Below are 14,710 nucleotides of genomic sequence, written 5' to 3'. Positions count from 1 at the left end.
TTCAGTAGGGTTGAGGTCAGAGCTCTACACTCTATCCACTATAGATCTCTTGGTTGAATCCATGTAAAGCATATCATCATAGAGCTGGGTTTGGTCACAAGGGTATTGTGTTTTTTCAGCATCCAAAACACTTCTTATACCTATGCCTCCAACCACATATTGCTAGAAAAGTCAGTTGTCCCAATACTTTCATCTATATGGTGTATATGACGTCATGATAACTCCTCTACCCCTCATGCAGCTCCCCAGACTGCACTCTCTGAAGCCCAGCCGCGGCCCCTTATCCGGAGGAACCATCGTCAACATCACAGGAAGCAACCTAGACTCCGGAAGCAACGTTTCCATCTTGTTTAACGGAGAGAAGTGCACTTACCACAGGTATAGCATCCAACCGTCCAAAAGAGGACACCATTTACAGCATTCAGGGAGGGCGGACGAGCTCGCGTCATAAAACAGCGGGGATGGATCAATAGTGACATTAAGACCTGGCCGAGTTCCTGTGACCTAATCAATAAAGACACTCGCAATCACACACGGTTCTGCCAAGCCTGCAAAATGCGTCGGCCTGTGGTTTGCTTTGACGTCTTTGTTTTTTATGGGCTTTTTTCTCCCTAGATTGATTTATTTATTATTGTGCTGTGGTTATAAATAATATGGTAATAAATCAATCAATCAAGAAGGCACTATATTTTGCGTTTTGTCAAAAACAGCAATTTAATTGTCATTACAAATGTCGAAAAGTCACATGAATTTCACAAGCTTTTCATTTTCATGCGATTATATGAAAAATATATAGTGGCTGTCAACAGTGTGGAAACACGAGAGCCTTTTATGATTTTTGATCCGCATGCATTTTCATTTTGTTTCTATGTGAAGAACTTGGTAAAAGGCAAAAACACACAAGAATTGGACAGTGAATGAGGGGAAAAATTTCTGTGGAGTCCAAATGTGACATTTTTGGCTCCAACAGAAGGACTTGTGTAGGACAGAGAACGGGAGAGAAGATGTTATCAGACTGCCCTCAACCTCACAGTCAAACATGGAGGTGGAAGGTTGATAATTTGGGGTTGTTTTAGATCAGGGAAGGTTGGAGACTTATTTTAGAAAGTAAAAGGAATCCTGAACCAACATGGCTACCGTTCCATACTTCAACGCTAAGCAATTGTGTCTGGACTGAAGCTCATTGGAACTGACTTCACCATACAACAAAACGATGAGCTGAAGCGTACTAGTTCTATAAGCGTTATTTAGAGCGCAGTTATATAGAGGATCGTTATATATCAAGAAATGACCTGCCCATTCACCGCACCAAAATCCTATTGAACTGCTCTGGGATGAACTGAATTGTAAAAAAAAAATCTCCACCTAGTGAAGAACATTTGTCAAGTTTTACAAGAGGCACAGCAAAGTATTTTGGTATTTACTTTATGTTTGGAGAAACAAACAGTCCAGATGCCGAGAGCGTGTAAAGCTGTTCTTCATGCTAAGGGAGGATTTTTCAATGAAAATAAAGTGGAACATTTGGACATTTATAGATTTGTTTGTTCAAAGAAAATCTTCATGCAGTTACATTACCTAGTTTGTCGAATAGAAATGAAATGAGCATGCATGGATCTCTCAAAAACCATAAAAGACTGGGTGTTTTCAAAGCTTTGACATGAAAAAAAATAAACGTGATTAACTTGTGAAAATAAAGGAATTGTCTCCGCAATCGCAGGCGAAAATGGAAAAAGGGAAAAGAAAAAAGAAAAAAGCTTTTTTATGTGAGAAATGAACTTGTGAAGATGCATTGTGTGGAAAAGGATTATTTACATGTGACTTTTTAGTGGAAACTGTAAAATAGATTGTACTTGATTTTGCAGGAGAGGGGGTCAGTGGATCACATGTCGCTCTCACGCGTCCACTCAAGGCACCGGCAAAGTCACCGTATCTGTGTACGTCGACAAAGCCCACATTCACAAGGATCTCCAGTTTGAGTATGTAGAAGACCCGACCATCACTAAAATCGATCCCGAATGGAGCATTTTCAGGTTTGTCTCGAGCCACACATTGGATTGCACATGCTCATAGAATCTTACTCTGGTAAAATGTTGTAAGCTTGCGGCGTTAACTGAAAAACCGTCTTGCTGTGTTTAAAAGTGGAAACACACCAGTGACAGTGACGGGAACCAACCTGGACATCATCCAAAACCCGCAAATCAGAGCCAGATACAACAAGCAGGAGACGACTAATGTAAGTTCACACACCATGTACACCATGTAGTAATGGATGTCCTGCTGTCCCATGCATCCTTCAGTATATAACATTTACATCTTTTCTTCATCCCCATCAGCACAAAAATACAGACCATACATTTGCATTCCCATCAATAATCATAATCAATACATAAAATATCATCAATTAGAAAATGATTCTCCTGACCTGGGACTCTAATACTAAATGACAACATATAAATGGAAATATATAAACAGCATACTTTTTTTCAAGTGCATAAATGTGATTGTTTAGCATTTTTAATAAAGTGTTCATTGTTAGACATAAAGCTGTTTTTAATAACCTGAAGTATGGGAAAATAGAGAGACTATAAATGTGATCCAGTGACCTGTATTTCTACAAATTTACACAAATTTCATCTCGCTATTTTCTTGAAAATGTTTTCTGTCTGTGTTTAAAGTGTGTGGGAGGAAAATGTAATGGCTTAAACAATTTTTTTAAAGTATTTTTGGGTGGCGTCCGTAACCACCGCGATAAAAGGGGATTACTGTATATCTTTTTATTTGTGTGTATGTGATCAGTTGATCAAATGCACACACTGGGCACAGGTTTCATGGTCTACATTGTTCTTCTATGGAAAGTGATATAAAAGATCGGTCGAATTCACCCGAATAGACCAATAAAGGGTTAAACCCCTCTTCAGGGTCATGGAGTGGCCTGTATTAACTCACACCTGCCCATTAGCCGGTCATTTCACCAGCTCTCCATCATCTGTTAAACACTTGGCTCCTGCAATGTGGCGGCAGATCAGAGAGCGAATTTAATAAATAAAGAATAAAAGACAAGCAGCGAAACAGAGATGGTGCTCAGGAGGCCTGAGCCGACCGACGGGCGGCAACAATGTCCCCTTTTGCTTTGTGCTGGAGCGAGGAAAACGCCGTAACACGGGAGACAGGAGTATCTCGTTGCCTCCCTACAGAATGGACTCACAGACGCATGGGAGGCTTGCATTCATCGAGACCTGATTGAAAGTCTGCAGAGACAAAAGAAGGAAATGCTATCTCGCTGCCGTATCTCCCACACGAGCACACTGGGCATCTGTAGCAGCGATATGATAAGGTCTTGGCACGCTGCTACTTGAGTAGAAACAGAGCAGAAAATTCCCCTCCCTGCCATGCAAAGCTGCTGAATGGGGCTGTTTGTGGCAAGTCTTGCTCTCTTTTTTTGGCTTTAATAGGCATCTCTAATAACCAGTTTGAAATAAGATTCAGGAGAAGTCATGATAGGTAAAATGGCGCCCCCATCTGCAAACAACAGAAATTACTTGTACTGATCGTTTTTTTTGCAGAAGGCAGCAGAGGGATTTTTTGGATTTGTCTCTTAGGATTTGTGAGACCCAAGATATTAAGAAAATTGTATTTTTTTTGCAGCGAGCCACATAACCGGGTGAGCTCACCAAATTTATAGGCCTTGCCGAATGTTTTTTTTTTTATACTCTATAAAGGAAGGCACATCAGCGTTTGATTGATGCTGGACAGCGGCTGCCTGACAGCAACAGTATATTTGACCTAGTCTTTTAGCACAAAGGCATGTAAGGAAGAACTTGATAAGGTGTGCAAGCGAGCAAGCGAGAGATAAAGCCAAAGAGATGGGTGATGGCATTCGGGTTTTCCTTTTTTTTTTTTTATTGGAAGAAGTAAAGGTGACTGTGGTCAGTTCCATAGATCTGCCGCATTACCACAATAGTGCACCTCCAAGGCTCGAGTTTATAAGGTGCAATTCATTCAGGGCTCATTTGAGTTGAAGTCTCAGATCAGTGTGTGATGGAGGGACTGGTATTTTCAGGTTAAATCCTGGTTGAAATAGCCAGAAAAATAGTTTCCGTTAATGAAGACTGTGGCGCGAAGTGCCTGCTGCACCTTCTGTCATGTTTGCACCGTATATCAGGTTTTTTCCTAGTAGCCATTGGACATAAGACTCACTGAAAGTGAGAACAACCCAGTCCAACTGCTTGCTGTGATTGGCCAATTAAATTGCATGCGTCTTATATCATCAGTATCATGAATCTAACCATCAACCACAGATACTTATCTTAAATAACACAAACATTGATGCCCATTTTCTATGTACAGTTTTGCCAGGTTCTCAGTTCGACCACGATGCTGTGCCAAGCCCCGGCGCTGCCCGGTGGCCTGAGCAGGCAGAAGGAAGTGGTGGAGAAACCTGACGAGTTTGGCTTCATCCTCGACAATGTGCAGGCTGTGCTGGCTCTCAAGAACATCAATTTCCTGTATTACCCCAACCCCGTGTTTGAGCCTCTCAGTGCATCTGGAGTGCAGGAACTCAAACCTGGATCTCCTATTATTCTAAAGGTATTCCTACTTGTATATCATGTATCTATTATCAGTTATTATATATTTATTAACAATTCCATTCATACAAAAATCTGACAATTTGAATAAATTATTTGATAAATGATACTAGGTCTAATACTAACCAGGGAAGCACTGTCTCTTGTTACTAGTGAATGTATACTATACTGTAGAATATTTACAGTATATTTATTCAATATACTGGAGAGTTTTGGAAAAGTACTAAAAAAATGTAATTATAAAATAAATAACACAAATTTTGTTCTATGTTAAAAACTGCATGCACTCGGTCCACTGAGCAAATGTAAAACTAATTAAATAAAAATTATAATTCTGTATAGTATATTATATGCTATTCTATGCTTATATACTATTGTATAATATACTATACAGAATTTATAATTTTTTTTAAATTAGTTTTACATTTGTTCAGTCGACCGAGTGCATGCAGTTTTTAACATAGAACATAATTTCTGTTTTTATTTATAATGGAAATTTTTTTGTACTTTTCCAAAACTCTCCAGTTTATAATTTTATAAAAAATACAAAACAAAACTATCTTCTATGTTAAAAATTGTCATATATTCACTTACTCGCTTTTGTTGGCAGTTGTTCAGACAATAATGGCTGTATTTTGAGGTTTTTTCAGAGGACAGTCAAATTAAACTGCTGTACAAGCTGCACACTGACGACTCTAAAAATATATCCAAGTTTCATTTCTATAGTATTATCCCTGGAGAAGATACTAAAATGGTGCTGGAATTTGAGGGGTGCACTTACTTTTATGAGGTTCTTTGTATGTATAGTTGTAATAGTTTTTAACATAGAATTACTTTCTAGTACCTTAATTTTTGTATGATGCTATTCTACAGTATACTACATTATATTATACTGCGCCTTACTACAATAACTACAGTAGACTGTGAATCAAGTCTTATATTGGACTAATACTAGTATTTATAATACTAGTTTTTCAGCCAATAAATGTATATAAATGTATGTGTACATAAAATGTTTTTTCCCAGGGCCGGAATTTCCTCCCTCTTACCCCCGGTGGCAACGGCAAACTGAACTACACCGTTCTGATCGGCGAAAAGCCCTGCGCCTTAACCGTATCTGACACGCAGCTGCTGTGTGAATCGCCAAATCTAACTGGACGCCACAAAGTTCTGGTGAGTCAGCAGTGTATTCTGGGTAATTCATCACATCACTTCACTTTACATCAGAGTCTTTTTCCTCGATAAATTAGTATGCTATTGTATTATGGGCATTGTCTGGCCTTGAAGGCAGGTGTAAGGAGAACAAATAGCTTCTTAGTACGACATACGAGATCTGAACGCAACCTAATAATGGCCTCGTTTGTGATTTGGAGTGGGAGCGGAGGCTGACGCACCTGGCCCACTGACAGACGAATGGCAGACAGAATCGCAGATCCGTTTACCATCACAGACACACAAACACAGCTGGCATTGTGTGTCCGTCTGCTGCTGCCTCTGTTTGCGCAATATCTCTCAGCAAAATGCCAGCTTTCTGGTCAGAAAAGCTCAGACATCATAATTAGGAATCAAATCTGAACTGTACTATGACTGGTGTATAAATATGCAATACCGAGAAATGTTTGCGTAGGTGTGTTGGTGTCGGATTCCTCTCGCACTGAAGGTGCGATGCACAGTTTTGTACTGTGTGTGCTGAGAATGATGTTTGTGGGCTCAACAAATCAGAAGACAGCAGAAAGACATAGTAATAGCATTTGGGAAGATGAGGCAGGCTGAGATAGAGCAGAACACCACCGAATAGTGTAGGATAGGGTAGGACTGGACAAAACTGGACCTTTAAGTACAGGATATAACAGGACAAGACAGGAAAGGGCTAGATTTAGTGACAAACAGTATGTGAGTGGTAGATATTACATGACTGAACAGGAGAGTAGGATAGGATAGGATAGGATAGGATAGGATAGGACAGGATAGGATAGGATAGGATAGGATAGGGTGAGATAGAGGAGAATAGGGTTGGGGTGGGATTGGGTAGGGTGGGATTGGGTAGGGTGGGATAGGATAGGATGGGATGGGATGGGATAGGATAGGATGGGATAGGATAGGATAGGATAGGATAGGGTGAGATAGAGGAGAATAGGGTTGGGGTGGGATTGGGTAGGGTGGGATGGGATGGGATGGGATAGGATAGGATGGGATGGGATAGGATGGGATGGGATGGGATGGGATAGAGGAGGGAGGGGTAGGGTTGGGGTGGGATGGGATAGGATGGGATGGGATAGGATAGGATGGGATGGGATGGGATAGGATAGGATGGGATGGGATGGGATAGGATGGAGGAGGGTACACTAGAGTAGGTTTGGGGTGGTATGGTATGGGATAGGATAGGATAGGATAGGATAGAGGAGGGTACACTAGAGTAGGTTTGGGGTGGTATGGTATGGGATAGGATAGGATAGGATAGGATAGGATAGGATAGGATAGGATAGGATAGGATAGGGTGGGATAGAGTATGATAGGATAGGGTGGGATGGAATTAGATACAGTATGGTAGGGTAGAAACCACATATGATACAAACCACAGTCCATGAAAAACAAACACCACAATGCACATTGACATTTACTTTGATTGTATTTCTATTTGTTCTGCTTTGCTTCTTTATTACTACATCATTAGATATTAAATACAGTAGATACAGAAAGCAAGCGATTGCACAAACAAATCCATATTTCTTAGTAGTAGCATTTCTAGTGTTACGTGTAAATCAATACAATGCAATGGTTTATATATATGTGTGTGTATGTATTAGGCCCGTGTGGGTGGCATCGAATTCTCCCCAGGGGTGGTCCACATCACCTCAGACAGCCCTCTCAGCAGCACGGCCATCATCAGTATCGCTGGAGCCGGATGCCTCCTCATCCTCTTCATTATTATCGTCCTGATCGCCTACAAACGCAAGTCGCGCGAAAGCGACCTGACCCTGAAACGCCTGCAGATGCAGATGGACAACCTGGAATCCAGAGTGGCACTGGAGTGTAAAGAAGGTGGGCAGCGGCGCAGTAGACAGCGGGCGAAATTAAGTGAAGTGGTTCGCTGAGTAATGTGTAAACAATAGACGTTACAAAGTTTAAATTTTTTCGGCTGTATTGCTTTTAAATAGCAACCACTACCGCTCTCGCTTCCTTCAAACGGACTCAGGAGTTGCCCTGAACTTGAAATTGAGGTGTCAGGAAAAAGCCAGGAGCATTGATTTTAAACACATTGGAAGTCGAACATACTCGTATTGACAACCAGGACACTGAGCAACTCATCAGATAATAGTTAGAGAAAGATATAGCGCATGGTTACCTCATATAGAGAGATATTTATACAAACAAAATAAAGTTCTGTACAGCTATTAGTCCAATATCTGCAGACGGAGACGGTCAAAAACCTATTTGTTCACGAATCAAACAAACTTTTGCACTCGGCTTGATATTTATCCTGTACTGTACATTTAGCAGAAATTATATTAAACAAATCGAGGATTGCGAAGGCCCCCGAGGCGCTATACGGCTCCGAATTAATAACGCGTCGCTAATCAGAGGAATTATCGACTGTTTTGTGGGGTGTTCGGTTAAAGAGCAATGTGTTGGCACTTTGTGTTTCCTTGACTACCAGAGGGAAATTACTGGTTCTGGAAAAAAAATAAATGCTTTTAGGAGGCTGAAACAGCTTCCCAAAGCAGCGGGTTAAACAGGACAAATGCATTGTGCTTTTGGCCTTAGCATTTAAAACAATACCCAGTGCGTCGTATTTTAACGCAGTGACACGATTGCGACTGAACACAAAGATGTAAACAGAACTCCACACAGAGCAAAAGTGCAATAAGGGTTAAAACCTGCACCTAATTGTGTCTTTTTTATTGATGAATTTAATGCTTAGTTTTTGGGCTTGTTTCTGTTTTACATGTTTTTTTCTTCCCTCTAGCGTTTGCCGAGCTCCAGACGGATATTAATGAGCTGACCAGTGACCTGGATGGAGCAGGGATCCCATTTCTAGACTACAGAACCTACACAATGCGAGTTCTCTTCCCTGGCATCGAGGAGCATCCTGTTCTTAAAGACCTGGAGGTGAGCCAACTTCTAATGCACACAGTTGTTAACATGGCTAATGCTGAGCGATAGCTACAGAGGGGTTTATGGCAATTACATGGATTACACGTTTGGGCAACACGTTTCTCTGCGATTTATCATAGAAAGGTTGAATGAATGTTCAAGGGCAGAGCTAGCTGTAAATATCTAGCATGATTAGTGGAATTAGGTTGCAAGTGTGTAAAGTCAGGGTTTAGAGGAAGAGTAAAGTCACAACAGGGTGCAGGACACAGGAAGACAGCAGCAAACTACAACAATCTGTAATTTAAAAACAGTGTGAAGAACCATTATTTGTGCTTATCAAGCATTAAACACAGAACAGGTGAGCACAGTAAGGCAACAACCAGTAGCTGAGAGGGGGAATTTGTAGCAAATCTTTATCCTGTCAGGTTACTGCTTTCACGTGAGGTAGAAATTAGTTAAAAAGATAGAGTGCAGTTTTACAGAATAGCAACATGGCTGTGATTTTATGTTGCTAACTCAGCACAACCGTACAATTATAAGTTGTGTAATAAATTCTGTACACCAGAAGTTAATATTTGGCAACATACTTTTCAGACATAATACAGCCAAATGTTCTGTTTTGTTTTCTCTCCGCTGATGAAAATCAACCCACAGGAAGCTAAAGCTATGATACAGAACAATGTAACTAGCTTATATTCATTTCTGTGTTCATAGTAAAGATGGAAATTGAAATAAAAAGTCAAATTGTTTCGGATGCATCAACAACCATCGTTTGAAGATAACCAATAACCCAGCTGTTTAGACTGTTTATTCAACCACCAAACACTGAGGACATCTGACTAACCTTCCCTTAGATGTCCAAACAGCCACTGTCACTGTCACTGGCTACCATCAAACGACGACTGAAGACCTACCTCTTCCTAAAACACTTAATGTAGCACCTATTTTCCCTTAAATGTTTTATTTATTTATGTATTTTTTTAAAAGCACTATAATTCCTATTGCATCTCCATACCTGAGGCCGATGCTATTCGCATCTCGAAGCATAGCCAATGATGCGATACATTAAAGATGCATATAAAGCAGCTACTGATGCGATAAGATTCATCCCATTACGATGCAGTGTGATCCGATTTCGATTTGATTCGACGCAATGCGATACGATGCAATGGAAAAAATATGTTGTTATGCGATTCAATATGGTAAAGATGGTTCACTTTTATTTCTTCAGTTCAGACAGACAGCAAATCGGCGATTCACATTACTAACGCATGGCCCTTTCTAACGCACGTTCTTTTCCTGTTGTGTCTCCATGAAGATGCAGCTCTACCTCTGCCATGTTAATCTCTAGTCTATGGGTGTTGTGATGCGTCATAATCTGCATATAAAATGGTCACAATTTTTGCTCACTTTCCAAATAATACAAGTGTAGCGCATCTACTAGTCGTTATATATAAATAAATAGTTTTTTACTGATGCAAATGTGTTAAAAACTACGCATCGTGGTACAAATGCCAACTTATATTCGATGCACACTTTTTAAAATTGTTGCATCACATCGTTAACTTTTATGCACCGTTGCGAATGTGTTGAAGTATTCATTGAGACTCTGGATAAGGTGATCTGCTAAATGCAATCAAAGTAACCACAGAGTGACTGTCTCGGCTGACGTTGACCAGCGTAATGATACACACAAAAAGTCCCAGTATGGTTCAAGGAACTATGGGCATTTTATTTTTAACCTAAAAAAAAAAACGTTTGCTAATTAGCGCTAGTTGCTAATGTTGGTGGTTCTAAAAGTTAAATGATTTTTGTGTGTTTGTGTGTGCGTGTGTTTAATCAGGACACATGCATCCTCATATTCCTTCACTCGAAGCATAATTATCCTGTACGAATCGTCGGAATTTTTGATCCGTCCCTCGCTAATCAGCCGTCCAGATCTACCTGGCTCAGAGCGGAATTCGCTACTCAGAGCTCCAATTAGCCGTCCCAGCGCAGCTAACGAGTTAATGCGTACTGACACCTCGTAATGATGGACAGAATATTTCCAGTTGATGGACGGAATGTCTAAGTAGTCTTCGTCTTTTCTCCGTCTCTCACTCGCGCCTTTTCTTTTTCGAAGCCGTAATGAGCTGCGTCGAGATTCACAATTACTCACTTGTTAATCGCAGTAATGATGTGACACAACTGTTTTGCGAGCTCAGGGAGGGAAATGAAAAGCCGAACTGAGGGAAGTGTACGGGACGCAGCGGCTTGTTTATATCCAGTTATGACATTGATGGACATCGCTAATCGAATCGCTCCGGCAGACAGGATCGACTCTTTGCTAAAAGTCGAGGCTCAGATCCATACGCCTGACGAGTGCAGTTTTTAATAAGCTACCTTAATTACGCTTTAATTGGAGATAAACATGGCCTCTCTGGAGGAGTTTATGGTGAAACCTGATCTAATGAAAGTTGCAGGCAGATTACCTCTGGATGCTGACAGGTTTCTAATGGTTATTGATGCTACAAATGGCAGGCATTAGCATACGGAGGCATCGTTAATGATTCGTCAGATGCTTTCTGGATCGGATATTGGCAGATTTATTTTTCTTATTTTAAATTTTTGAAGATTTGATTTGATTTTTATTTTACCAGAGAACTTTTATAAAGTATGTATTTGTTGACTATATATAATATTTTCTCAAGGTCAAATGTATTTATTTATGTTTTATTAATACAGGATAGAATAGAATAGAATAGAATAGAATAGAATAGAATAGAATAGAATAGAATAATATATTGTATATTTTTATATTATATTATTCATATTATAATATTATATATACAGGGAGTATAACCCCGAGTAATTATTCCAATCTTTGCGCATAAAAGACGCTAAATCAGAACCTCAACGCAACACACATTTATTCACAATGTCCTTTTTTTACTCAGATATAAAAAAAATAAATAAACTCCATCATTTTTAATCACTAAACATTCGTTCTACTGTTTTGCCAAGTCTCAAATCAACAATTCATAATGTTTATTAGTGTTGAGGTCAGAGCTCTATAGCAGGAGATCTTTCACAGGTTTGGATCTTCTAGTTCAAGTGTCCCAATGTTCCAATACTTTTGTCTATATAATGTCTAAGTATGAGGGATTTTTTTCTATGTATATTTTAAACTAATTGTATAATAAATGATGATTTTTAGGTGCCAGGTTACAGACAAGAGCAGGTGGAGAAGGGTCTGAAGCTTTTTGGTCAGCTGATCAACAACAAGGTGTTCCTGCTGACCTTCATTCGCACGTTGGAGTCCCAGCGCGGTTTCTCCATGCGAGACCGGGGCAACGTGGCCTCGCTCATCATGACCGTGCTGCAGAGCAAGCTCGAGTACGCTACTGACGTCCTCAAACACCTGCTCTCCGACCTTATTGACAAGAACCTGGAGAGCAAAAACCACCCCAAACTGCTGCTGCGCAGGTACGTGAGAGAAAAGGCGCATGCGTTCACGTCCTAAATTGCAAGGCGTCCGACATTAATGTTAGAATTATTTCATTTAATATTGAATACATTTTTACTGCACAAACCACAGCACTGATGAATACTCGATTCTGGTTGGTCAGAAGGTGGGGATTCTTTTCGTATAACAGCAGCACCAAAAAGACGGGTTATATGTCATCGTTTCCATAGAAACCATTTAAATAGGGAATTCTATGGCAATGAAAGGAGTTTCCCGTGTCAGCTCATAGTAATATGCACAAATATGCAATTTTTTATATGCAATTCTTTTTTTTTTGAGAAAAAGACAGCTGTTTTCAGCTGCTTTAACATTTTCACTATGGTAAATGTAACCATAAGCGGACAAAATGTACAAGGTCACTTTTTAATAACTGAAATGTTTTACCAGTTTAAAGGTCACTAATTACAGTACTTTTTTCAATGATTGAAAATAGAATTACCTTGTGTTGTTCTGATTGATTTAATACCATCTGTCTGCAATTTCACGTTTTAAACTATGCCAATCTGGCAACCATGCAGCTTCATGAAACCCAGATTTATCCACGCACAACATGGCATTCAATCTCACGTACAGACTCAGTTGTAATTTATATTACAGTGTTAATCGAAGGGAGGTGGCAGGTTTACAAGAAAGGCGATATTTATAATTTGTGTTCCTTGAAGGATAGCATTCTCCATTTTCCTTCGTTATGCTCCATCCTCCTCCATCATCCTCTAGAATATCCATCATTTTCCATCCTCCTCTATTATCCTTCTCCATCCGCCACTATCCTTCTCCATCATCCTCCATCATCCTCTAGAATATCCTCCATCATTCTCCATCCTCCTCTATTATCCTTCTCCATCCGCCACTATCCTTCTCCATCATCCTCCATCATCCTCTAGAATATCCTCCATCATTCTCCATCCTCCTCTATTATCCTTCTCCATCTTCCACTATCCTCCTCCATCATCCTCCATTATTCTCCTTCATCCTCCATTCTCCTCATCATCCTCCATTATTCTTCATCATCCTTTATCATCCTCCTCCATCCTCCTCTATTCTCCTCCATTATCCTCAAGTATTCTCTATCCTCCTCTATCCTCATCCATCCTCCTCCATCCTCCTCCAACATCCTCTAGAACATCCTCCATCATTCTCCACCCTCCTCTATCATCCTCCTTTATCATCCTCCTCTATCCTCCTCTATCCTTATCTATCCTTCACCATCATTCTCCATCCCTCTCTATCATCCTCCTCTATTCTCCTTCATCCTCCTACTCCATCCTCATCTATCCTCCTCCATCATTCTCCATCCCCTCTATCATCCTCCTTAATTCTCCTCTATCCTCCTCCATCATCCTTTATCATTCACAATCTTCCTCAATTCTCCTCTATCATCCTCCATCCTCCTCATTTGTCCTCCATCCTCCTCCATCCTTCTCCATCCTCCTCTATCATCCTTCATCCTCCTTCATCCTTCTCCTTCATCCTCTATACTTCTGATTCCTCCATCCTCCTCTGTCATCCTCTACACTCCTGGATACTCCTTTATTATCCATTATCCGCCTAGATCATCCTCCATCTTTCTCCATCACCCTCTATCATCCTCCATCCTTTTTCATCCTCCTCCATCATCCTTAAGCACATGTGCTACAGCGCAAATCCAAGCGCATTAAAAATGGCACCAGAACAGCCTACGGCTGATTTAGTTGGAAACAAAGCGAAAACGATTTATAGTTCAGTAAAACGTATTGTATATTTTTTATTCATAATCACACCATATTTAGTGGCTCTGTTTTATAGAGTCTTGAATGAGAACAAGTCACCAAGAGCTGGTTTATAGTCTGAGTCTAAGATTATATTTGCATTATGAATGTGTCATGGTTAAAGATGTACTGTGTGTGTGTGTGTGTGTGTGTGTGTGTGTGTGTGTGTGTGTGTGTGTGTGTCTGTGTGTCTGTGTGTGTGTTTGTGTGTGTGTGTGTGTGTGTAAGAGTGAGTGTGTTGATATTGAATCTTCTGTTTAAACTGTAGCTATGTACAGTATATTTAGATACGATTAGATCTGATGCTTTGATTTTTTACAATAAATGTTTTTAAATAGTCGATAATAAAGTACAGGCCCACCTATATTAAATATATAAGTAAATAAATACAATAAAAAAATAATTTAAATGAAAAGTTTGTCTTGAAATCCTTCAGCGCAGTAGAGTATCTGTACCATAGACTTATTCTAAACATCATAAACACACGTGCTTTTGTTGATCTCAGCTGAATTCGCTCAGCAGGACAAACCTTCTGGCTCTGCTCAAAGTCACGTCGTTAAATTCCCATGAAAGCCGTTGATCGTGATGCATTGCGTAAAGATCCAGCGGCAAATGAAAGCATTCAGCCTGCTATAGACGAACTTTATCCGGGATATGTGAAGCAGTAAACATACCCGCATTCGCCTTCCGCCATTTTCCGCCATCATGGTACACGTTTGTATTATGGGGAATCGTAATACGGGACTAAGTGACTCCAGATGCTCCATAAAAAAAAT

At 40.1% G+C, this 14,710-nt stretch overlaps 1 protein-coding gene across 1 annotated transcript in view; it reads left to right on the top strand.

Annotated features, from left to right (window-relative positions):
* plxna4 (plexin A4) overlaps positions 1–14,710 on the top strand; it is a 317,143-nt gene that overhangs the window by 254,695 nt on the left and 47,738 nt on the right. Inside the window, 8 exon segments of the mRNA XM_046872953.1 lie at positions 242–378; positions 1,863–2,030; positions 2,140–2,233; positions 4,348–4,587; positions 5,613–5,759; positions 7,394–7,628; positions 8,554–8,696; positions 11,878–12,146. Coding sequence (XP_046728909.1) covers positions 242–378; positions 1,863–2,030; positions 2,140–2,233; positions 4,348–4,587; positions 5,613–5,759; positions 7,394–7,628; positions 8,554–8,696; positions 11,878–12,146 — 1,433 coding nt within the window.

This window comes from Silurus meridionalis, chromosome 18, assembly GCF_014805685.1.
Source record: "Silurus meridionalis isolate SWU-2019-XX chromosome 18, ASM1480568v1, whole genome shotgun sequence".
NCBI classification, from domain to species: Eukaryota; Metazoa; Chordata; class Actinopteri; order Siluriformes; family Siluridae; genus Silurus; species Silurus meridionalis.
The sequence above is the reverse complement of the archived record's forward strand: the minus strand, read 5'-3'. Positions and strand labels throughout refer to the sequence as shown.